The sequence below is a fragment of the Morchella importuna genome (genome assembly GCF_003444635.1).
Source record: "Morchella importuna strain M04M26 chromosome Unknown Morimp01GS015, whole genome shotgun sequence".
Lineage (NCBI taxonomy): Eukaryota > Fungi > Ascomycota > Pezizomycetes > Pezizales > Morchellaceae > Morchella > Morchella importuna.
The window spans coordinates 66,687-92,104 of record NW_025763412.1 but is presented as its reverse complement, the minus strand read 5'-3'; the positions used below and the strand labels follow the sequence as shown (position 1 = coordinate 92,104).

Genomic DNA, 25,418 nt, shown 5'->3' with positions numbered 1-25,418 from the left:
CCCGTGAGTCTCAACCCTAGTCCTCTCACTATTTCTAGAAAACGGCCTACACGTGGCCTGAGGACTTTGCGTCTTTACTAGTACTTTGTAGGTTCCGCCAAATGTTGATTAAGATTAAATACATGTATGTAGGATTTTCGGCATTACCACTAGAATGTTGTTTTATGATTTGTAGTAGCTACATACGCGTACGTGTTGCCTCTATACATCAGCGAATATGATCATATGAAGATCAATAGATCTGACCAACTATATATACATGTATGTATTTATTCCAACATCCATCCTTTTACTTCAGATCAAGATACATGTATATTGATCCCATCCAGGCGCCGGCAGAACGAAACAAGTCTACTGAATGTCAATGGCAAAACACAGAACTCAATTTAAAATCACAATTACAATAACGTCAGCCGGAGCGACTATCAATTTTGATAGTACGCGCAAATCAAGGTAACTGGAGTTGATCACTCTCAACTTTTCTATAAATCTTTACGTCAACTTTCAACATTTGCCCCCAAAGCCAAAAGTAGAAAGAATAGACGCCTTCCCGGGCCACTCGAACACCCCCCTCACTCGAACAGTTAACTTAAAAAAGAAAATATCTGCGCTGTAACCGGTTTCTGTACCTCTTGAATTGGGCTTCTCCACCAATAAGCATCAACTGTTCGAGTGAGGGGGGTGTTCGAATGGCCCGGGAAGGCGTCTACCTCCCATGATAGCATCAGACAACCCGAACACCCCCTCACCCGAATAGTTGAGTATGATTGGTACACACACCGGTTGCAACGAAGATCCTTTCTTTTTGACGTTGACTGTTCGGGTGAGGGGTGTTCGGGTGGCTAGGGAAGCCATCTACGTGTAGAGTGCTTTATCCCTTGGCCTGGTGAGACATGCAGATTCGGGACCCTCCAAACTAGGCAGGTTTAGACTGTGGCCCAGTGCCTTTGCCTTCGTGGCGCCGAGCTCAGCCATCTGATAATCCCATGGCAACGTCACTGGGCCACAGTCTAAACCTGCCTAGTTTGGAGGGTCCCGAATCTGCATGTCTCACCAGGCCAAGGGATAACTCCGATCGTTTCAATCTTTTGCGACTGTAGTTAACTGGAGAGCTTACCCGTCCCATGTTACCCAATCCAATCCATGCTAGCTGAAGCGCCATGATAATCGTAATTTTGAATGGGTTGTTGGGTCAAAGGTCGTTCAAGATGGCGTTCAGCAGGCTTTACGAACGGGTTGGGCCAAGATCATATATAACGTACGTTGCAACCCAATCGTTTAGTCACGTGTAGTACCATGTCCACTGATTTCCCCCGCGACCCGTCGGTATTCGGGCCCGTTACGATATAACTAATTGTGTAACCTACATATAACTCTACCAATTTTTTGAGATGTTTTAAACTGGGCCACTATTGCATACACCAAAATCATGGTAGAGTACTGGCCATCATCCTGAGACGGGAGTATCCGTCCAGGTGCCGGTCGGCTATTCTGAATTACAGCAAGGGAATATTCTGGAGCATATGTATATATAACCTACTACTCCGGTTTATAGTATTCTTGTGCTCAATTATTGATGAGTATTCAGCCTTCCCAATGTTAATGATACTATTAAAAATAGCTGTTACGATTTGACCAAATCCAGTTAGCCATCATACTACATAAGGGCACGTTTTGAAAATGTGCAGTTTCAAGTACCTCGGATGGGATAATTACATGTAGGACGAGTAAAAATCATGTTTTCGTGGACCAATTGCCAAAAAAAAGAAGAGAATTTAATTCAGAATGTAATATTCTGCAGTGAAATTAGGAATCATGATCATTCACAGCCCGAATCTCCAAAGATATTCCAAATAGCCAAATTAGAATCTTGATTCGACAAGATTTGGTTCGAGTGGCTTCCGATCGCGAAAGCACTTAAGTTTATATGACTACATGTACTCGTTTACCACGAAAAGAACCAGTTGCTCAGGGCAAGGATTATTTGTATGGGGTGGCGGTGATCTCTCATACAAATCATTACTGTTTCCGTCACTTGCATTTTTTGGTTCTTACCCTGGTACCGCCATAACTCGAAAAATTGGCTAGCTTCCAGAGATCAAAATTACTTGTGTGGGAAACTTCTGATGCAAATCGATGCCATTCAACCAATCACTCGAGCGATAATCCCTGGCCGGAGATAGCCAATTTTTCGAGTTTTGGCGGTATACGAGTACATACTCTGAAACAGTATCACAATCACATGCCTTTAGATTTTAATAATCAGGCGAATACCTAGTGATAATTGATTTCAGTATCTGCTAGAAAGTTCCATTAGGGTTGGGAGTCAGTGGGTAAAATTAAATCTGATCATTCTAATAGCTCTCCCGAGCGAGCGCGTGCCTGGCGCCCCTAATGTCCGCGAGATGTAGAAGTACTCTAACTATTTACATAGTACGTATATAGGTATGGATTTAGAGTGCTCTCGGCTATGGGTCTAGCAAGCTACATGTATCTACCATTTATGACCGCTTTTCAGTACTACATGTATTTATATACATGTACTTCACAGAATCGCTTTTGGAGCAACGACGAGCCTGGGGCAATGACGAATACTGGGTTTCAGCCAATCAATTTTCTAGATATCGGCCTGAACGTCACCCTGCTTGACTTCCAAGCAGTACCGCTGCAGAGGTAGCTTATCCCTTGGACGCGTGAGACATTTGGAGAATCTCTCTCATGCATTAGCGGGAATTGGCAGTCATGTGACCTAGAATTTGGCTGAGAAAACGTCCGGGTAAGCAGTTTGCTGCATTTATTGGTCTTCGGAATACTCAGAGATGCCAAAAACTTCGCAAGTTGCTGCTTTATTATAGTAAATCGTTTCCTAGGTAGGGCACGCTAATGCATGAGAGAGATTCTCCAAATGTCTCACGCGTCCAAGGGATAGAGTATTTGAGAAAATTCGTTGCGCTGCAGCAGGGGCAAGAGCCAACCAGAGGCAGTATTTGGACATCAAGATGCAAGACTTGGTACTCGTATTTTCGTGACGTTTGTAAAAGGAACCACTATTGCATACCATACAAATACGCGCCAAGTCCACAATTTAGTATGGTATGCAATAACGGTTCCTTTTACAAACGTCATGAAAGTACCGCAAAAGTTGGAGCGTTGCACCCAGGTGTTAAATAAGATCCTGGTAAGTTTCTCTCACCAAAAACTGAAGGATTCGCCACAGTTCGAGCAAAAATTGGTGCTTTTTACATACCAGGATCTTCTCTAACGCCCGGGTGCAACGCTCCAAATCTTGCGGTGCGAGTAGAGAAGACCCCTGCTGCAGCGCAACGAATTTTCTCAAATACTGTGGTACTCTACTTACATACCCGTAGCTTTATAGCGTTTCCGAACACGACCAATATTGCATGACATACGAAAAAGCGCCAAATCCACCTTTTTGTATGTCATGCAATATTGGTCGTGTTCGGAAACGCTATAAAGCTACGAGTACATATCTCTGCGGCTGCTTTTAGACTGTAGCGTCGCCGAGGTCGCCTGTTAAGATGTAGCTCTACTTGGCATGTAGTTGCCGTGCATCGCCAAGCTTGAATCCCTGAAATAAGATGGCAATTAACTCCCTTGGCAAGAAAAATGTATTGCCGGCCGGGCACCAGCCAATCCTGACCCTTCAAAGCGTCATTCGGGGGGAATTTGATAGTCGTGCAGTTATCAGCTAGAAGCTCTTTTTTTTTTTAAGGAAAAAGCAAGAGGGTACATGTATGTAGGTATATGTAGGTGCACAGCTGCTTCTTATATAACCCCCATCGGCCCGCCTGCTTTCCGTCCACTACATACCATACACTCTTCAAGCATCCCTCCTCTACAAGTTCTCCAGTTTTGCAGGCTCTACTTGATACTCAAATTGACTACAAAATCAACTAGAGCACCCATTTTGCATTTAATTTCTTTTTAACTACAACCATTTCTACACACGGTCATCACAATTTGCGTATGCAAGATGATGCCAAAAATATTCACCCCCGAAGTCGTGAAGGACCCATGTTTCAGCAGCAGCAGCAGTCTTCTCCAGAACACCTTGTCCTCTCCTCTCCAGCCTACCTCCTCACAGCAGAAGAAATTGTACAACAGCTTGCAACAGATACAGACAATGGATTATCTGAAGAGGAAGCACAGCGCCGAATAACAAAGTATGGGCTCAATGAGCTCGAAGCCGGTGGTGGTGTCAGCGCATTCAAGATTCTCATGGGACAGATATTCAATGCCATGGTTTTGGTAACTTTAATCTAGATTCGATATGCACTCGGCAATAACTGTTTCTAACAAGACTGTAGATTTTAATCATGGCCATGGCTGTCTCATTTGCGATTAAATCTTGGATCGAAGCTGGTGTCATTACCGCGGTGGTTTTTATAAACATCATTGTCGGCTTCTTTCAGGAGTATAGTGCAGAGAAAACAATGGATTCATTGCGGTCTCTCTCTTCTCCAACAGCTACGGTTATTCGTGCAGGCCAGTTGAAGACTATAAGATCTCTTGACCTCGTTCCCGGCGATATTGTTGAGGCCAAAATGGGCGACACAATTCCTGCTGATTTGAGGCTTTTTGAAGCAATGAGTATGTTTGAGTTTTCCTCCTCTTAGTGAAAGTTTGGCTAAGTTGTACTTTAGACTTTGAAACAGATGAAGCTCTCCTTACTGGAGAGTCTCTCCCGGTAGCAAAGAATGCTGGTGCGTCTTTCAAACTCGAAGATGATGCTGGTGTTGGTGATCGTATCAATATGGCATACTCTAGTTCCACAGTCTCCAAAGGGCGTGCGAGAGCTATTGTTGTTAGTACTGGTATGAACACTGAAATTGGGAAGATTGCCGAGTCTCTACGTGGCAATGACAGCAAGATACGCAGTGTTTCGCGCGATGAGAGTGGTCATGCTACCTGGGGTGCCTATATAATGGCTGGTCTCTGGACTGTTTTGGACTTTGTTGGTGGTTTCCTCGGCACATCCGTTGGAACGCCTTTACAGAGGAAGCTCAGTTGGCTGGCAATCTTTTTGTTTGGCATCGCAGTAGTCTTCGCTCTTATTTGCCTTGCTGCGAACAGCTTTAGCAGTTCACAAGAGGTTATTCTATATGCTGTTGCGTGAGTTTCTCTTCATGCGCCGGGATTCTACAACAATTTAGCTAATTGTTTGACAGCACTGGATTGTCTATGATACCCGCTAGTTTGGTTGTAGTACTTACTATTACCATGGCTGTGGGTACCAAGATCATGGTCCAACGTAACGTTATTGTCCGCAAGCTTGATTCGTTGGAGGCACTTGGTGCTGTAACCAACATTTGCTCTGATAAAACAGGTACCTTGACACAAGGGAAAATGGTTGTGAAGAAGGCTTGGGTTATCGCAGAGGGTATGTTAGCGCTCGAGTATAACTTGTATAGACCTCTAAAGATTTTAAGGAACATATACGGTTGGCGAATCTACCAATCCAATCGATTGTACCTCCGCCGAAATATCATTTACGGAGACTACTCCATATGATACCTTTAAGAGTCAAGGGGACGCCACAGAGAAAAAGAATGTATCACCGTTTAAACCCGCTTCAGAGTTTATCAACAGGAGCTTTCTAAAGCAGTACTTGAATGTGGCAACATTCTGCAATCTTGCAACAGTTACTCGTAATGAGGAGACACAGGAATGGGGCGCTCGTGGAGACCCCACCGAGATTGCTATCCAGGTCTTTTCTAGTCGATTCGACTATGGTCGCCGTAAGTTCACAAGTGGCGATGCGCCTTCGTGGACTCAAATATCTGAATACCCATTCGACTCCGACGTCAAACGCATGACCGTTATATTCAGGAACTACAGTGGTAATCTCGACAACGGATACGCGGAGTGGGCCTTTATGAAGGGCGCAGTGGAGCGGGTTCTCGAAGCCTGTACCACCATCCAACTCGCCAACGAAATCATTCCTCTTGATTCTGAGGTGCAGCAAAGGGTGCTTAGAAACATGGAGGCTCTAGCCTCGCAAGGTCTTCGTGTTCTCGCATTAGCACACAGGTCATGGAAGACTAAATCAAATGATATGGGCCAACTCCCGCGTCAGGATGTTGAGAGGGGAATGACACTCCTTGGACTTATCGGTCTCTATGACCCACCTCGTGTGGAGACTGCCGGTGCTGTTAAGCAATGCCATCGTGCTGGAATTAATGTTCATATGGTCACGGGAGACCACCCACAAACTGCTAGGGCTATTGCAATGCAAGTGGGAATTATTCCAGCGAATGTCCATCTATTGGCGCAAGATGTTATATCAGCCATGGTTATGACTGCATCACATTTCGATAAGCTCTCAGACGAAGAAATCGACAGGCTTCCTGTTTTGCCGTTGGTTATTGCTCGTTGTGCGCCGCAGACAAAGGTCCGAATGGTTGACGCCTTACATAGACGGAATAAGTTTGTTGCGATGACAGGTGATGGTGTCAATGATTCCCCTGCACTTAAACGTGCCGATGTTGGTATCGGCATGGGTATGGCTGGAAGCGATGTCGCAAAGGATGCTTCGGATATTGTTCTCACGGATGATAATTTTGCATCTATTCTCAACTCTATCGAGGAGGGTAGACGTATGTTCGACAACATCAAAAAGGTAAGACTGAGATTTTTATAATGTCATTCAAGGACCAGTGACTGACCGTGCTGTAGTTTGTCTTGCATCTTTTGGCAGAAAACATTGCTCAAGCATGTACTCTTCTTATCGGGCTTGCTTTCAAAGATAGCTCTGGACTGTCGGTTTTTCCACTTGCTCCAGTCGAGATCTTGTGGATCATCATGATCACCAGCGGCTTTCCTGCCATGGGCCTAGGAATGGAGATAGCTTCGGATGATATCATGACCAGACCGCCCCACAATGTGTGTATCTACAGAAACTCTTCCTAGTATTAAATACTAACAATCTCATAGCGCAAGGTCGGTATCTTTACTAAGGAAGTGCTCATTGACATGTTGGTCTATGGTTGCTGGATGGCAGCCCTTTGTCTTGCATCTTTCTCGATCGTGGTTTTCGGTTTTGGTGACGGCAATCTCGGGCATAATTGCAACAATCATATTTCCGACGAATGCATGCTCGTATTTAGGGCTCGAAGCACCACTTTCACTTGTCTCACATGGTTTGCATTGTTCTTGGCATGGGAGATGGTCCACATGCGCCGCAGTTTCTTCCGCATGGAACCAAAGCCCGCCCATATCTGGTCCTTATGGGCTCGTCATGCCTGGCGCAATCCATTCCTTTTTTGGAGTATTATGGCGGGTTTCATCACAGTCTTCCCGATCATCTATGTCCCTTTCCTGAATACCGTGGTCTTCAAGCATGCCCCAATCACCTGGGAATGGGGCATAATCTTTGTTGAGTCTTTCTTGTTTTTCATGGGTGTGGAAGCGTGGAAACTCTGCAAACGAGTTTATTTCAGAAGATATGGCGACAAAGCTAAAAACCCTGAAGATGAATTGGGACGTGAGATGTTCACAAGGGACAATAGCACATCCGTGAGTGATGTGGTCTAGAGGGCAATACCAATGACTACGGACTAAGTTTCAACAACTGTCTATCTTTTACTTTCTCTTCTAAAAACAAGCAACAATTTCTTCAATTCTTATCAAATCGTTTTGTTCAATCTCCACTCAACCTGCACTGTATGTAGCTACGCACCTATGTCAAAATTTGTCGTAAACTATATATCTGTTTTAGCAATAGCCATACTTTATACTTAAGCACACATACACACGAATTTCGTTAGGCACTTGAGTGAGCGTCTCGAATCTCGATCAGCTGACTCTTAGGATAAAAACCTCAGAGACTTTGGACGATGACTACATGTAGTTATGAGTGTAGCTATTAACTAGTATACGATCATATCTTTCTATAAATTCGCCAAGGATGTGCTGCTTATTATTGTCTTAGCTAGACCTTACCTGACTAATCATTATTACTACCCTTTCTAAATGATATATATCGTTTCCTATACGGGCCAGGAAAGTTTCAAGTATCGGATGGAATCACAATGAATCACTCGTCATCCATTGCCATAACTGTAAGGTTACATGCAGTTAATAAATAAAAAAAAATGAAAAAAAATCTCGTCATTAACTAAGCTTTTAAGGATGCAGCTTACTATAGAACAGTCCATGTATGTATGTACTCGCAGGAGGTAACAAGTACCCGAAAATGCACGCCCTACCTTACTGTCGAAACGCATACAATTTTGAGCCTTATTCAGTCGGCTTATCCAGGACGTAGGCTCACAATACATTAGGGTCGGAACGGGTATTTTTATAAGGCTGATAGGCAGACGAAAAGCTTTGTTTAAACCTTAAGTCTCAAATAAGCCCAAATTTGGCCTGTTTTGGGCATAAGTGTGACCGTCGGCCACTAAGAATTATGCAAATTCATAAGGTTTCGTGGGTTAGGGTTAGGCACAGCAAATATCAAGCCGTCTGCGCCTACTCATCTCCATCACCTCCACCATCTCTATCACCTCCACCACCTCCGTACCATCTACCACCACCGCCCACCCCCCCCCCCCCTCTCAAGCTCCCTCAGTATCAGGGTTATCATCGAAGTAGGTTCTAATCAGCGAATTGAACGACGATTAATCCAGCAGCAGCGAATCCAGCGCCAAATACAGCACCAAATACAGCACCAAATCGAGCATCAAATAGAGCACCAAATCGACGCCCAAATCGACGCCCAAATACTCGACTAATTGCACCAAAGCATTACCAAATACAGCACCAAATCGAGCACCAAATATACCCAATTCAGCGAATTAGGACGATAGGCAGGTAGGCGAGCAGGTAGGTAGGTGAGCAGACAGGCGGGCAGGCAGGCAGGCAGGCAGGCAGGCAGGCAGGTAGGCAGGTAGGTAGGTAGGCGGGTAGGCCTGCGGGGGGGGGGGGGGGGGGCGGGGCAGGTAGGCGGCCATCGATGTATATAATGTCAAATTAAGCCTTATCGCGTATCATAAGGCTTCGTCTTATTAAGGTCTTAAAAAAGATAGGGTTGGAGGGAACTGAGTCGGCAATAAGGTCTTAATCCCGAATAAGCCCAATATAAACCTTATTTAAGCCTCTAATCAGCCTTATAGAAATACCCGTTCCGACCCCAAAGTAGATTTATCAGTACAAAAACCCTTTTTTAAGCCTTATTTCATCCTTAAAACATGCTTAAATAATACTTATTTGAACCTTATTGGATTCATAAGGCTATTGTGAGCCTACGTTCTGGATAAGCCGACTGAATAGGGCTCAAAATTGTATGCGTTTCGACGGTAAGGTAATCTGCAATTACCATTGGAGTAGAAGTCAAAAAATACACCAAAACCTTGCAGCTGCATTTTCGGGTACTTCAGGCCTGTCGCGAGTAGTCCATCTTGATATGTCTCACTCGATCCTCCGTAAGCTCTACATATAAATTGTTCCAACAACGAACGTTGGGATAGTGTATCATATTCTGGCAGAAGCAGAAGAAATTAATTACAGCTGATATGCAGCTAGGTCCCGAGACTATTTGATCATAATAGATCCGGCGAATATATAAGTAGTTCAACAGTTCTTTTACATACATCATATACTTACCTCCTAATTTTCATACTAGCAAAATCACACATCATTGCAATCAAGTAAAGTAACCTTGACTCTTATGTGAGGAGGGAGAATTTCCATCGGAGGTTTCGAGGGACAAGGGCCACTTTCAAGCACACACTTTCTAAATCTTCAAAGTCCGTTGAGAACAGGAACTATGTTCTATTTTACAGTACAGGTAGCCTCCCGAAGATATTCTGATATTATAGATCCCTATAATTACCACCTACCAACTCATTACTATACTCTGGAGGTGAGGATAAGACCGTCCAATTTAAATTAACGAAGGACAATGGCCACGGTACGTATATATATGTATCTGTCAATACCTGTGAGGTGAACGACAGTAAACTGTTACTTTGACTGTACCACGGACTTGATGACTAGAGCCGAAAGATTAAATTTTGAGATGATCACGGTTTCAAGTTTGGCAGTCTAATATTCCACCGTGGTAACTACTTGTAATTGTTGGGGGTGGGGGCTGCGTACATGTAGTCATTCCTAATTTTTACGGTATTTGTGGGGCAGGGTATTATTGGCCCCTACAAAGCCACGAGTCATGACGTATGCCAAGAAATATACTACATCCCCCATGTTCGGTGTTAATTTTAAGTACATACCAACTTTGTAGCAAAGGACGCGATGTAATTCGACACCCCAAGTATTTATATAGGTGACCCCCGGAGTATCTTGTACATACTCATCGAGAAAAAGCATACCAGTGTCTGATCTAGTGGTTTGGTTTTCATTTGTTATAATGAGTAAATTAGTAAGGGCTACTAGGTTAATCATAAGCGTCACATTATGGTTAGTACCAATTTCTACTAATAAGGCTTGTAATATTGGAAGGGGCTTTAGTACCAGTCTAAGTTCTGGGAGCACATCGCTCTTCTGCCTATTCTCACCTCTCCTTCAAGACAAACTTGGCTATTCACAACTTCATATCCCTTGCCAGCGAAGTCGGCACACACATCCCAGTCCTTTTCCTGATGTCCCTGTCACAGTATACCGAAAGCTATAGCAGTCCTAGAGCTGTATCAGTCTTATCCTTAATCTCATTTATATCTAGATATTTCCTCGCGGTTTACGTGTTTATAAACCGCCTGCACTTTACGTTCATGATGCTGGCATTTGTCTTTGTTGGCACAGGTTTTGTGGCACCGCAGATATCAGGATTAACGACTATGGTGGGAAATATACGGTCTGTGCAAAGCGCCTTGGGATTGACTGTATTGCTCTTTGGAATGAGCCCTATCTGGCAGGTTCAGGTCGCTGCTAGGGTTTTTAGGAAGGATGAGGATCAACAGCTAACGACGGAAAGTTTACTTCTCGCGCTGGGTAATTTCTTGGCACCGTTTCCATATTGGGAGGAGCTGGACTGCTGACTTTATCGGAATGGAGGAGTAAAAAGGGTGTAGGGGATGGTGAGGAGGCGGAGGAAGGCCTATTGGACACAGATGCGATAGACGTAATTCAAAACGACGCTGTCAATTCTAATCAGCAGCAAACATCATATGGATCAACTAACAGCAATAACGTTCGGGAAAATGAGCCCATGAAATTGGATAGGTCCCAGCACTCGTGTCTTTCTCAACGACAGGAATGCCCGGATATTTTCACTTGCAATCTTCCTCAGTATGGGCCCAGCGCAGACATTTACAAATAATGCAAGTGTCCATTATGCCTTGATCCTTGAAAACTAACCCTAACCATGTATTAACTTCTAATTGCCATAACTGTAAGGTTGCATGCAATTAATGAATTAAACAAAAAAAAATGTATTAACTTCTTTATAGTTAGGAACACTATTATAAACAACGTATCGCACCAACTTGAGTACCAATTCCTTAAATGCCGCATATCAAGCCTCTATCTTGCATCTTAGCGCAACAATCACTCGCCTCGCTGCAGCGTATTTCAATGGTCATATCGCTATTCCTACACCTTTCAAAGAAGCAACACTTAAGAGGTCTCCTAGGTATAGGATACGCTCTAAGATTAGTGTTTTAGTGATTTGTTCACTCGTTATGACGGCTGGACTGGCCGTTCTTGCATCGGGCGTTGTTCAAGAAAATGGTCGATATTTTTACATAGTGAGTGTATGTCTTAACACTAGCCATGGGTATGTATCACTTCCGTCTTCATCACAACCAAACTAACCGCCGCTCCAAAGCGCCGTGTTCAATATACCCCCAGCAATAACCTCCACAGTGTGGGGTCCCAAGAGTTTCAACAGTAACTAGGCAGCCCTCAGTTTGACTACGCCATTACGTGGTGTCAGTGCATTTTCAATCTACATGGGCCGTCGGTACGATATCATCGCGGATGAGCAAGAAGGATATGGCACATGCAATTGCGTGGACTATTATGATGTGACGGTGATAATTATGGGGGCCAGTATTTTGTTGGCGATCTCTTTGTGAATAGTTGTTGGGCGAAATTATGAGAGGGACCGAAACTTAGCTATTAGAGGTTTTAGCTACACAATTTGGACAGAAACTCATGCGCTTCCTATTGGTACCTACATAGCTAAAACCCTCTATCGATTTAGGCCTGAAGTGCGGACGAAAATTTGTAGATTGTTTGTAGGTAGATTTTATAGTTACGATTTGATAGTTTAATAAGTAGTCGAAATTCTCATAAGTCTTGGGATTGAGCGTATAAATTAAAGTAATTGTGTTCTACAACGCGTGCACGCAACACCCGCAAGCAACGACGGCGCGGGGAAGAAAGAGGGCATATGAACACATAACAGGTTCAAAATTAAGAATATGCCGAGTGAAGTAAAGGAGCTGTTGTTAATCATTGCTTGTATGTGTTTATGCTTTACTACGCATATACCTAGCGCTACGTTACTCTAGACGAATAACCACCTGTCACCAATGCTGATCTGATCTAGATATAGCTGTTTGTTAATAAGTCTATGTATGTAGAGTATAAGGTTTAATAATTATAATAAGATAACCCGGTAATCTCTCTAATGCCAAGGACGCCCGATACTGTCTAGGCAGTGTGATTGAGACGAGTGATATGCCATGATCTTGGTATTCAATAGAGTTTTTCCTGCGTAGCCACTCGGAGTCTCGGACACCTCCCTCGGACAGTCAATGATGGTTGGAGAAGACGTACAGGGGTCGGTTACGAGACTATTGTCAGACCAAGGAGGGTGTCCGAAATCCTAATGGCCAGGGAAGGCGTCTAGCCTTAGCTCAAACCGAGTTTGAGCATCAACCAGTCGCAACCATTGCACAACATATAAATTTCATATAGTAAAAATGGTAAAAAATTAACTACCTACCCCCATCCCTTTCATCGTCCTCATCAAATTCAAATCATAGCACTCGGATATTCAGGCTCATCTCCCTGCAAGATACAAATTGCATGAATAACAAACTACAGAAATAAAATAAAAAGCATTAAATCATGAAGGAATAAATCATCCATCCACGACAGGTTTACATCCAAACCCCAAGAAAACGACTGAAATAATTAATGAAATTAAAGGTACTTAAGCCCCCAAATAACTCATGAATTAGTACTATAGGCGTGATCAATCTCCTTTTTGTACTTTTCAAGAATCCCTCTGCGGTTAAGTTTCTGGGCACTAGTGACCAATTGCTATCCATTCACAACGACATTAACGACATGCCCTTATTATTTTCAGGAAGTGGAAAGACTTACGTTCTGTGGGGTCCATTCTTCATCGGACATAACAACACCTTGAATTAACTCAGCACCTGCAAGGCCTCCCTTCCTACCCGATGCGATGAGCTCCTTAAGTATGATACTGTTTAGTTTGGGGTTGTGCACGAGGGTTTCAAGGTCTCCCTCAATGCCATTATCGGCTGCAATCTTCTTAAGAGTAGCTTCGACTGGAACGATGATCGCAACGGGCTTTGTCTTCGTTACATCCGCATAAACGCAGATATTAGCTACAACCGCGGAGGCACGGTAAAGAGACTCAAGCTAAAGATAAGGTCAGAGTTTTGCCACAGTTCATGCTTGTCAGTGGCTTGATTACCTTTTCCAAAGCGATATATTCGCCGTTAATGGTCTTGACTAAGTTCTTCTTACGGTCAATGATCCTCAAGTGACCATTTGCATCCCATTCACCAATATCTCCAGTCTTGAACCACCCATCTTCATAGGCTGCCTGTGTCTCCTCTTCATTCTTGAAGTAGTGGGAAGCAACTGCATCTCCACGAATCCAAATCTCACCCTGTTCGGGTTTGTTTGAGGTGAAATATCCGGCGTCTGCAAAGTCGACAAGCTTTATCTCAATGCTCGCAGGCACAGTCCCAAGACTTTTAGTGTTCCATTCGCAAGGATCCATGAGGGCACCCATGCTATAATATGATGACAGTCAGAAAAGTGAGAAGAGTAGCTCCTGGAAAGGAAAACTTACGCAGAGGTTTCGGTCAACCCATAACCAATGATCATAGGAGCAATGGTCATACTGATGAAGTGCTGAGTCTCTGGAGCGATTGGTCCTCCTCCACTCATAGTTACCCTTAATCTTCCACCTGTCGCCTCTCTAATCTTTTTAAAGATAAGTGAGTCCAACACGCCTGCTCCGGGAATTCCGGATTGTAGCATGAAATTTTTGAGTGACATAGCTCCCCAGAAAAGCCTCTGGCTCAGAGGTGGCAGAAGTGACACCTTGTCAACAATACCTTTCTTAACCGTTTCCCATACAGCAGGAACTCCAACGAGGATAGTAGGGCGGAATTCGGTAATATCACCCTTACAATTACGCATGGATCTATCGGAAAGGGTTTTAGGACTTCCATAACCCATTGTTCCTCCCCAGAAAAGACAGGCATTTTCAAAAACGTATTCGAGAATATGAGCTAAGGGAAGGAAGGTGAGAAGGAAATCGCCGGGGCCGATATAAGGACCAACTATCACCGTTACACCAGTAACTAGAAAAAAGTTTCAATATTAATCTTGCGTGATCTGCAATAGTTTCTCGGATTGATAAGTACTGTACCTGCAGCGATGACATTCTTGTGGAGAAGTGGTACACCCTTGGGGGTACCGGTAGATCCAGACGTGTACATGATACCGCAGAGATCTTCTGGTCCAGCAGGGTTTGGCTCGACGGGGTTTTCCTCTCCAAGCTTGAAAAGCTCATCAAAGCTTAGAATTCTAAGCTTCTCGAACTTAGATTTCAACGCGTCAATATGATCCTGTTCGACGGCGCCTTCGCTGTTGTAAATCACGTAACGGATTTCCGTCGCCTCTTTTAGCGGATTCATAAGCTGAGGCAAGAGGTGGGGGTCAAGAAATATGGCTTTTGACTCGGTTTGTACAAGCGAGTGGGTGAGTCCAGATTGGCCAAGGGTATCATATGCAGTGACGATTGGCATTGACTGGGAAGCGGCACCTATATTTACATCTCAGCAAGATTATTGAGTAAAGTTTAAAAAGAAAACACTAACCATGTGAAATTCCAAGCCAGTTTATGCTATATTCCAGTAAGCATAAATTTCCCCGAAAGAGCGGTCACCCTACCTAGTAGCAGCGAAGATTTGAACACGATCTTCCTTTTCAAGGCCAAGAGCCCTGAGCCCAGAACCAATTGTGTTCACACGAGCCAAATACTGGTTGAACGAGATGTACGAGTACTCGCTCATTTCGTAATAAAGCCATTTCTTCGGAACCTCTTGTTCAACCCCATCGACCATTTTCTTGACCATTTTCTGCTCCTCATGAAGTTTGATGAGCTTTCGGGTGCCGAGGGCCTGTGCATCTCCAAACTTTGCGGCTCCACGCTTGACGATGTCGTAAGTGGTCCTAATGTCCTCTTCCATTCGGTTTCTCAAACCGTTGATGGAACCAGGATGACGACGAGGAATGCCCTCGCCTTCCTTTGGAGTAACATTGGGGACTTGGACGTTGAAGGGAGGTTTTTTGGAGATGCACGGTTGCAAGACCTGTTTCTTTTGACTGGCCATGACGACAACACCTATGACGCGTGAAGCAAAAGTATAGTATTGGTAGTTAAAGACAGAGGTAGGAAGTAGTCTTCGTCAAAAAGGGGACAAAACTACTTGAATGACTTCAATTACTGCGAGTGAGTGAGTAAGAGATGAGGTCGTGGGATACTGGAAGGTCTCTTGGTTTACGGTGGGGATGCTGATGCTTTATGTAAGTGAAGGGGGTTGGCAGCACTTAGGCGAGACTGCACCAGTACTAAAAGCAAGAGTGCATTGCTTGTGGCAACTGGCCACGCATACAGCGAGCAACCTTCGGCTTCCTAGACGTCGCTCTTTCAAATAGCGTGATTGGTGCCCTTTGACCGTATCCCAGTAGAAACGGAGAAAGCCAGCCTACTTCGGTATCAGATGCCATTAGCCCTGGCTGGTATTACCAGTGCAGTAGGTACATGTAGGTAGATACGTAGAAGACCGTAGGTGTCCAGTAGGTAGGAGTGTAATTTCCTTTGCTTTGCACTGGTTGCGTAAAATTACACACACTTGTCTGTTTCCTTTGTCGAGATCATATTTCTCGGCAGTCGCACGATACCCACACACTCAGCTACAAGTCATAATTGAAGTGAGGATAGGTCAAGTTCGTTCGTTCCCAACACTTTTCGGGGTGTAATAATCATCAACTCTAGTACGAACCTAGGTAGCACAGCCTGGCACCTGAACCTCGGAACCTGTGAACCTTAGACCCTTATACATGTAGGTACATGTAGGTAGAGTACATGTATGTCAATATTCCATTCCATGATTGAAAGCTCGAGTCTCTAGGAATCTCCCTGTATGACGGTAGTATCCGTACCAAGAAGCCAGGTTTCTTGGCTACTCCGCATTCACACACACAGCCCCTTGTAGTTACTCGTATTAGTGGTATCATGGGAACTTTGTTTTTGAGAATACTTGTATGTGCAGTTGGAATCGGTTTTGTAGGCTTTCGGGGACTTTTGCTATGATACGGATACCGATACACCCGTACCCGTTGCATATAGAGTAGAACACAACAAACATGGGTTGCCGGGCGAATCAATTAAACACAGTCTTTACAATATTGAGTAATTAGCTACAATTATCACTTGCTAGAGAGAGAGCAGATGTTGAGGTTTGCTATCGGTGTGTAATACAGGAAAAAGCAATTTGGGTGATAATTGTGAACATGCTAGCCCTGGGGCCAGTTGATACTCTAGAGTATGTTTTGGCACAGACGTTTTCAGAAAAGCCACAGACTCGGCAGCCATCTCGCGATCGTCGACTAACCATACGCTAAAGTAAAAACCCCACCATCCTGGTCCACAAGGTTCCCCAGAGTCCCCTTCGACACCCCACCAACTGAATTGAAAAGGCTGAGATTCCTCGCCCACATGACTGTTGAATCATTCCTGTCGCTCCTCGGTGAAGAGGTTGTGAATGTCTATGAAGGTTGCCCCGACAAATTCCCCTAACCCATTATCTGTTGGTTGAACTAATACTGGTGCTGACATTCGAGGTCTCGGCGCCAGAGTCCATTCTCCTCTTTTCAACAGTTCCATCTTCAAGAAACCTTGGCTTTCTGGACAGCAGTGCTTCTTCAATATCTGTGACCGCTGCTGGCCAAGACCTGACAATTTATCAGTCCCCAACACTCTTATCTTCCACTCGTCGAGGAGGTACAACAGGTGCTGGTATGCTTGTGCGGGTTAGCCTTGGAATCAACGCCCAGGACCAAACCCTTGGTTAACGTTGAATTTTATATCCAGGGCTGCTGATAATATTTTGCCTATAGTCCTATGGAAGATCACCCCCATATTTGCGGAATGGATATGTGACAAACATAATATCCTCTTTGCCCATGGAGTCCTTACGACATCATCATCGGTTTTAGAACTCGGGGGTGGTTCAGCAGCCGTCCTTGCACTGACGCTAGGCACACGGGTTGGAAAATATTACCACAGCGACCAGGAATACGTTATGAAGCTTGCTCAAAAGAATTTGGGTGAGAATTTGCCAGAAACAATAAAGTCACCATCAAAACGGCGGGGCAAAGTTACAAAGACAACTGGCCATATACCGAACATATCAACAATTTCTTTAGACTGGGAGACTGATGATATTCGATACCATCCAGCTCTGCAAGCTGGTACCTTATTTTCTGCTGTAATAGCCTGCGATACCATATATAACGAAGCTCTCATCAAGCCCTTTGTAGAGACCTGCATAGACGCATGCTCTCTATCTCGAAGCAATACAGAATCGAATATAGCCCCGGCAGTAACAATAGTCGCTCAAGAGCTCCGATCACCAGAAGTCTTCGAAAATTGGCTTGAAACATTTCAAAAAGCATTCCACACATACCGCATCCCCGATGACCATCTAATCCCTTCTTTGAGGTCTACATCAGGATACAGTGTACATGTTGGAATACTTCGCTCTGGGTTGGAACGATCCTAAAGCTAGATATTTCTTTCTCATATTGCAGAGTACTTACCCTTACATATCCCCCTTCCTGGCATTCCTCCTAATCAGCGGCGATGCAGCGTAACCCGCCGCAAAGCCTGTCATTTCGTCCTCTGAAAATACTGCTTCTGGATTCATGCTCATTCCAGAAACTAGGGATAAGTTTGGTAACGGCGAGCCACCAGCCGGTGTCAGAACTGGGGACACGGCTATCTTCGGTCGAGACTTAAAGACGGAATTATAGTCCGTTGATCGTAAGAGATCTTCTTTACGAGTTGGGGAAGCGAGTGGAGCTTTTATCGGTGTAGAAAAGTTATCTCTACGTGAATTTAAAAAAGATGACTGCTCGGTGTTCTCATACTGTGTGCTCTGCAGTTGACCGATGTTAAGTTTTAACCTACTTTCATCCATCTCAAACGTGTCATCCAAGGCTAGAGGCCTAAAAGCGTGCCGCTGCTGGTTTCTCTTGAGAGGAGATGGCTTTTCTGGCGAAAAGTCGGTTGCAGCCATAGTTGACACAATCTAATGGGTCCTTGTAAGTTTATATTATCAAGTGATTGCCTAGTCCTATTTACCTGTTCTGCTAGAAGCTCATCGTCCCCAAAGCCCTCGAATCCCAACGAATCCCGCGTTCGCGGCTTGCTTTGTGGGGGTGGCAGTGGAGAAGCAGGGTCTGTGTGACTTGATTGTAGATTAGGAATTATTATTGACTCCTCGAACTCACTGAATCCCTCATTTTCGTCATCATTATCTTGGTATGAGGCATCGCTAGGGGTTGTTGGCTGCGGCTCGTAGTCCTCAATTTGTTGGGAAACCTTTATCAAAGGATTATCCTGGTGGTCATAGGGCCTTTGTAGAGGCGATTCGGACATTTCAATATCTGATTCGTTGCCATATCGTGAATAATCGGAAATCGGTAATTCACTTTCTGGTAATTCATTATCAGGCATTTCCTCATCCCCATCCGTGTCTTTTCTTTCAAATTCTGGTACTTCCGTTCGGATTGCCGGCTTACTTGGCACTGGACGGAATTGGTACTCCGGTGAAACAGTAGCCACTTCGCGTCTTGCAGGTATTCCGGCCGCCGTTAAGTCTTCACGTAAAGCATCTATGAGTTCGGTATCTGGCAAAACATTAGTTTGCAAGCTCATTTACACTGGCCGCTTGTGGTGAAACCGTACATTCGTTCCTCTGACTATCAATATACTCATGGGCTATTCTTACTTGGCCACTGTGTAGGCTCTGTAAATAGGTTAGTCGTGAGGTGCAGGCAGATCTAGGGTAATGTTATGCAACTCGTGATACCGACCTGATGTTGGTCAAAAACCACCTTCAAGTATGTCTTCTCGTTTTGAGCATCCGATCCAGCCTTCGCCTTACCAGGGAGGTTTGTGGAATCAAATCTTGGAGTTGTCCTCAGAGTCTCCTCTCTTATATGACGTAGCTCTCTCAATCTATTATTTTGCTCTTGGACTTGCTTCTCTAGTGCTAGAAGGCTAACGTCGCCATTTCTCACGCCAACCAGTCCGTTCTTGAAATGATGGTGCTTGCTCAATGCCTTGTGAAATGGCAGCTCAAAAAATTGATCTCTCATGTACTCTGGATCGCCTTTCAATAAAATTTCGAGCCATCGCTGATCACCAAGCCAATTATTCCTCCATTTGCGTAAAACGTCTTCTTCGTATCCCCTCGGGAGAATTGCTGGATGATCTCCTGTAGTTGATTGTGACAAGGTTTCCGAAATTACCGAAATTTGCGACTCCTTGGAGTCTAGAAATGCGGCGAATGAAGACCATTGTGATTTTGACAAACGGCGCGAATGGAGAAGACGTGTCAGTGATGATTCATGTGCTAATATCAAGGCCTCCAGAGATTTGGGCGAGGGGGAAAGCGAGGATGTTTGTTTATAGGCTGTGCTCACACTAATTAGCTCCAAAACACATGGGAACCGAGATAGCGATAGCAATGACTTGCGCTACTTCTTTCCGAACGCACCGAACGTTTTGCAAATTGCATTTTGGATATTCCCCTTCTCGAGTTGGCTTCGTAGAACATATGTGGATAGTGCTAGTAGTAATTCCTCGTATCGATCCCCAGAGCAATCGTCCAACAGCGTCCGCCGGACTAGAACGTTTCCCCCTAATTGGCCATTCTTCTTGAGATCCGAGAGCCATTTAAATATGACGTTGCGCAATTCACGCGACTGGGCAGGCTCGAATATTGGCCAGCATGTATCCAATCTCTGGTATTGATCTGTAATCAGCATGATTTCCTTGTTTATTTTGGACCAAGCAGTGGGGTGGAAGCCGCATACGAGAGCACATTCCTCTGGGTCAAGGATGTGGAATAGGTGATAGGCAATATGCTCGAAGGCTTTACCCTTGTTTTTCAGCGAGGTGAATACGTCGGAATTGATAGGGAAGGATTGCTCGGGGTCATTGTCATAATCCAGAAGCTGTAGATTTGTGAGGAGTAGCGAGACGGCAGTTGGAGGTGACTTCATTGGAGATTGCACGGTCACGATTTGCGTCAAGGTGCGGGATGACTGGAGGGAGGAGGTGGTGAGTTATTGTTGGATACTGCCGGTATATCTAGATGGATAGTTGGGGCTCAGCTGGGATATGAAGTATATGAAGGGTGCAGGAATTGAAGATTACACACACTGAATTATCTATATTGGTGGCTGAAGAGATCTGGGGTAGGGGTTGGTTGTGGCTCTCGGCTCGCACATAGCAAGCATACCAGTTAACTAAATTAGGAGAACGTACTCTCGAGGCCTAGTGTGACATTCAGTAAAGACCTACTTACATACATGTACTTTAGTATACTGCTTGAAGCACTTCATACACTTCCTTTACTCTACGTGTAGTCGTACAGACTGTCTGTTTTGTTGAGGATAATATACTCTAAGTACCGTAGTTTAACATGGTGAGTAGACAATTGCTTCTTGTAAGGACGAGCCTAGGTAGTGGTTCAAACAATGTACTTCTTTACAGGTACTGATGTAAGATCCTAGAGCTCAGAGAAGGTCACTATAGATCTAGAGTACTTGTATTAGCCGGTGTCGTTGAAATTTACTTTATTGAGTCGCTTCATAGTCTGTCCTGCAGGTCACCCCACAAGTTTGGATCTAGAGTGCATGTAGGAAGGCCCCTGTCTAGACGCTCCCGGGAATAGGCATGCTTTACCTATCGCGGCTCTTTTAGATACATGTAGTAGATCTCATCTTCTAGGTACTTTAAATGCTTACATCTCTTTTTTATACGTCTCTCTCTCTTCCTCTTCACCGTTTTCTTCCCATCGGTTCATCAATTCATACCCACTACGTCGTTAATTCTTCTCGCCTCCAATTCTGCCCAGCAAGAATTAAAATACCCATTCCGATTAACCATGTCAGAGACTTCACGTGAGTGCATCCCCGCAATAGACAATGAAGATCTCGGGAACCCCTCTAATTGACTCTTAGCAAATGCCAACTCAAACCCTTTCATTAAAAACTGGTCTCTCGATGCCGGTATGATTTCAGAAAAACTTTGGAAAACAGATAGTCAGACGTATTTCCGCTGACTCTCATTGATTACCCTTTACAGTCTTAAAGTCCATTCCTTTGCCTGAGATCTCGGCCTCGAGCTCTCCGTTGGCCTTTCTGCATATCATTGAGCGTCTCAAGACAACACCTAGAGAAGGCTGGAAGCGGTTTGATATCATTAACGGAGGTCCTTCTCCAATTCCCTGCTATCTCTGTAATCGGGCATGATTTTGACTCCCCTGGGAAAATACAGAATCCATTGCAGACCACATGTACCGGATGTCAATCATCACTATGCTTTGCCCACCTGAGGAAAATATCAACAAAGATCGTTGTGTCAAGTTAGCACTTATTCACGACATGGCTGAAGCCTTGGTTGGTGACCTTACACCACCCGATAACGTTCCCAAAGGTATGACATCCCGAAGTAGGTGACAAGCCTTTTCAAGAATATTAACTGATTGCACGCAGAGGAAAAATACAGGAGAGAGCTCGAGACCATGAATTACATCTGTGAACAGCTCCTGAAGCCAATGTCTCCAACAATTGCCGAAGAATTTATGGGCTTGTGGACAGAGTACGAAACTGGTGAAACTAAAGAGGCTATTTTTGTCAAAGATGGTCCGTCCCCTTGATTCTTCTACAGTTAGTATATATACCATGGTGCTGGGTTCTGACCGTAAACTATCAGTTGATCGATTTGAGCTTGTTTGCCAATGCATCGAATACGAGAAGAAATACAATGCGAAGAAGGATCTAAAAGAGTTCCTACATGTCAGAAGGGGCATCAAAAACGAGTTCGTCAAGAAGTGGGCCGAAGACGCTCTGAGGGAAAGAGAAGCCTTTTGGGCGGCCGCTGGGGTTGAGAGCGTAGTTGAGAATTAGAGATGGAGATTTCTCTTTCTTTTCTTCCTTTCTTTCTTTTTCTTTTCTTTTCTTTTCTTCCTTTCTTTTCTTTTTTTTTTTTTTTACTTATTTCCGATACCTTAGATGGAATTGGTGAATCTACATTATTTGCTGAAACCTTTTCTCTCTTATTTGCGTACATACCTTTTGCATGCATGGCGCTTGGGAGTAGGTAGATTTTATTTTTATGATTAGAGCGTTTTAGCTGCGCCAGTTGAACAGAAAGTCGAGCACTTGGACAGAAAGTCCTGCACCTCTTATTGGCTGAATCCTTGCCTAAAATAGTTAGAATTTCTATCCAACCTGTCCGACTTTCTATTCAACTAGCACAGCTAAAACGCTCTATTGCAAGCCTAGCTCAAGCATTGCAGATCTTGCACATATTAAAAACGGGAGTTTTTAATTTTTATTTTTCCCCGCCTGGTCCGGTGGTTCGGGAATCGTTCGAGATCTCCCGGAACATGATATCTGACATCTGATATTGTTGCCAAGACAAGAGGCTCTGCATGGGGTTGCAGAAGAGAGTTGCAGAGTCCCAGCGCCGCTAACGGTCCAGTTTTAGACGAACCAAGGGAGAATCTACAAGACTGCAGCGGATTGTAGACTAGGGCAGACCAGAATTTCGACCATAGTCTAGGACTGTGGACTGCACAAGTGTATAATCTTTATTGTGTTCCATTCTGAGAAAAACTAAACTACTTTTGGCTCTTATGCAGTCCATGGTCCATCCAGTCCGTCCAAATTTTGGACGGACTGTCTTGGCTGGACGGTCACAGTCGACTGCAGTCCTACAGTCTAAAATAGTCCGTCCTATTTCTTTCAACTATCTCGCTTGGCGCAGTCGACTACAGTTGACTGCAGTCGGACGGGTCTGTTCGCAGAAATTTTACTGTTGGTCCTGGTCCAGTGAGGGATTGGTTGAGTTCTTTTTCCGTTTCTCCCGGTAGGTAAGGTGCTAAGCTCCCCGATTCTTGTTTCATCGAAAAGAAACAAACACCCGCAATTGGGTCGCTGCCGCTCGTTCTGCGATCCAATTCCTTCCGCAGAGCTACTCCTTCTGTGTTTACTACCTAGTCACAGCAGCACCACCTACATACGTATCAGTATCAATAGCAGCCCCAGTCTCGAGAAACCGAAATAGTTTCCCTATCGATTATTCCCCCCTCCTCCCCCCCATCAATGTCCGGAAGAAAAGAGAACCAATCCAGCTACATCAATTTCTCCACTGGCCACGACGACCTCGTGCACGATGTCGCATACGGTACATACATCCCTTGCTGGATCTCGCCACTCCCTGCAGCTTCTTCTTTTCTCCAAGATTCCAATTCACTAATCCGATGCTCTCACTCACGCTGGCGCGCGGGGGCTCACAGACTTCTACGGCCGGCGCATGGCCACGGTTTCGTCCGATCAGCGACTCAAGGTGTTTGACCTGAACGACGAAGGCGAATGGGTCATCAGTGAATCCTTCCGGGCCCATGATGCCATTATCAATAGGGTGTGTGAGGAAAAGAATGAGAGAGAAAAAAAAAGCGGGGTCAGTTCGTTTTTCACGTCGGTGCCGTCGCTGATTCGTCCAGGTGATCTGGGGCCCGCCAGAGCACGGTCAGATCATCGCTACCTGCTCCTATGACCGCTTAGTTAGGATATGGGAGGAGCAGGAAATGGGTAAATTCTAGAAACGAACCCCCCCCCCCAGCCCCTCCACCTCCCATCCCCCACCTACTTATCTATGTACCTACACGTACCTACCTACTTCCCGCATCTACTCATCCGCACGCGTCTCATGATTGGGAGGGTAGGAATGCCATGCAGCTAGCTAATCAGATCCGCCTCCCTCCAGAGCCAAAGGGCTCCAACCTCCGCTGGAAGCGCCAATTCGAAATGCGAGCCGAAACGCACTCCGCCGTCTACGACATCTCCTTCCCGCCCACCTCCGCCTACTCTGTCTCCGGTACCTCCACAGGCCTCAAGATCGGCTTCATCTCCACTGACGGCGTCATCCAAATCTACGAGTGCCGCGAGCCTCAGGACCTCACGCACTGGATCGCCGTCGACGTCTTCCACACGCTTACCGCTCCGCCAGCAAAGGAAAACGAGGTCGCCTTCTGCCTCGACTTCTGCCCCTCACGATGGGGCGGCGAGCAGCTCGTCGTCGGCATAATGGACAAGGCGCAGGTATACCGCCAGAGCAAGGCCGGGAAGTTCCGCCCTGCGGAGGAGCTCAAGGGACATCGCGGGCTAGTGCGCGATGTCAGCTGGGCGGCCGGCATGGGGAGGAGCTACCACCTCATTGCTACGGCGTGCAAGGACGGGCATGTGCGCATCTTCAAGCTGACGACTAACGCGGGGAGCCTTGCGGCACCGAAGAGCAGGTATCCCACTGGTGGTGGGCGGCGGCCGAGGCCTGCGGGTGCGAGTGCGGGGCTGGGTGCGGGGCTGGCGGGAGGTGCCGATGATATGATTTCTGCGGCGGAGGGCGAAGATGCGGCCGGGGGTGCGGAGGACGAGCGCTGGCTTGTCGATTTGATCGGCGACTTTGACGACCACCATAGCGATGTGTGGAGGGTTGCGTGGAACGCCACGGGCACCGTGTTGAGCAGCGCGGGCGACGACGGGAATATCAGGCTGTGGAAGGCTGCCATTTCGGGCGAGTTTCAGTGCTTGTCGGTGATTGCGTCGCATCGGTCTGGGTAAGCTACTCCTCCCCCCCTCTTTTTTCCTTTTTTTATGGAGTCTGGGATGATGTGCTGATTTGCTTTGCTTGTTGCGGTTATAGCAGTAGATGGGAGGAGCAGGAAGTGACGTTTGATGACTAGACCACGACGGCGTTTTATCTCTTTTTTCTGTAGTGTTTTATTCGTATTTTTATCGTTTTTTTTTTTATGAGTGAAACGAAAACTCGCGCAATTATTCTTTTATCCACTTTCTCTTCT

The 25,418-nt window shown here is 45.3% G+C and overlaps 6 protein-coding genes across 6 annotated transcripts; 4 read left to right on the top strand and 2 right to left on the bottom strand.

The window, feature by feature from the left end:
* Nucleotides 1-4,035: 4,035 nt before the first annotated feature.
* On the top strand, nt 4,036-7,554 carry LAJ45_05468 (uncharacterized protein; the record flags this gene model as incomplete). The annotated part of the gene is made up of 8 exons (XM_046115039.1): nt 4,036-4,269; nt 4,329-4,611; nt 4,665-5,133; nt 5,190-5,272; nt 5,348-5,401; nt 5,451-6,640; nt 6,697-6,903; nt 6,955-7,554. The coding sequence occupies 8 exons, from the start codon at nt 4,036-4,038 to the stop codon at nt 7,552-7,554; spliced, it is 3,120 nt and encodes a 1,039-aa protein (XP_045971561.1).
* A 5,601-nt stretch (nt 7,555-13,155) lies between these two features.
* Nucleotides 13,156-15,587, bottom strand: LAJ45_05467 (uncharacterized protein; the record flags this gene model as incomplete). The annotated part of the gene is made up of 7 exons (XM_046115038.1): nt 13,156-13,248; nt 13,312-13,596; nt 13,652-13,976; nt 14,036-14,552; nt 14,621-15,016; nt 15,072-15,097; nt 15,145-15,587. 7 exons carry the CDS (start codon nt 15,585-15,587, stop codon nt 13,156-13,158), a joined length of 2,085 nt encoding a protein of 694 aa, XP_045971560.1.
* Nucleotides 15,588-16,975: 1,388 nt separating this feature from the next.
* LAJ45_05466 (uncharacterized protein) lies at nt 16,976-18,041 on the top strand (the record flags this gene model as incomplete). The annotated part of the gene is made up of 3 exons (XM_046115037.1): nt 16,976-17,033; nt 17,114-17,275; nt 17,377-18,041. 3 exons carry the CDS (start codon nt 16,976-16,978, stop codon nt 18,039-18,041), a joined length of 885 nt encoding a protein of 294 aa, XP_045971559.1.
* Nucleotides 18,042-18,080: 39 nt separating this feature from the next.
* LAJ45_05465 (uncharacterized protein) lies at nt 18,081-20,550 on the bottom strand (the record flags this gene model as incomplete). Its single annotated transcript, XM_046115036.1, has 7 exons — nt 18,081-18,569; nt 18,623-18,975; nt 19,063-19,170; nt 19,229-19,289; nt 19,357-19,958; nt 20,043-20,289; nt 20,362-20,550. 7 exons carry the CDS (start codon nt 20,548-20,550, stop codon nt 18,081-18,083), a joined length of 2,049 nt encoding a protein of 682 aa, XP_045971558.1.
* An 887-nt stretch (nt 20,551-21,437) lies between these two features.
* On the top strand, nt 21,438-22,461 carry LAJ45_05464 (uncharacterized protein; the record flags this gene model as incomplete). Its single annotated transcript, XM_046115035.1, has 6 exons — nt 21,438-21,453; nt 21,514-21,561; nt 21,638-21,763; nt 21,830-21,988; nt 22,048-22,197; nt 22,268-22,461. 6 exons carry the CDS (start codon nt 21,438-21,440, stop codon nt 22,459-22,461), a joined length of 693 nt encoding a protein of 230 aa, XP_045971557.1.
* Nucleotides 22,462-23,661: 1,200 nt separating this feature from the next.
* On the top strand, nt 23,662-25,301 carry LAJ45_05463 (uncharacterized protein; the record flags this gene model as incomplete). The annotated part of the gene is made up of 5 exons (XM_046115034.1): nt 23,662-23,743; nt 23,856-23,980; nt 24,063-24,150; nt 24,326-25,175; nt 25,262-25,301. 5 exons carry the CDS (start codon nt 23,662-23,664, stop codon nt 25,299-25,301), a joined length of 1,185 nt encoding a protein of 394 aa, XP_045971556.1.
* Nucleotides 25,302-25,418: the final 117 nt, after the last annotated feature.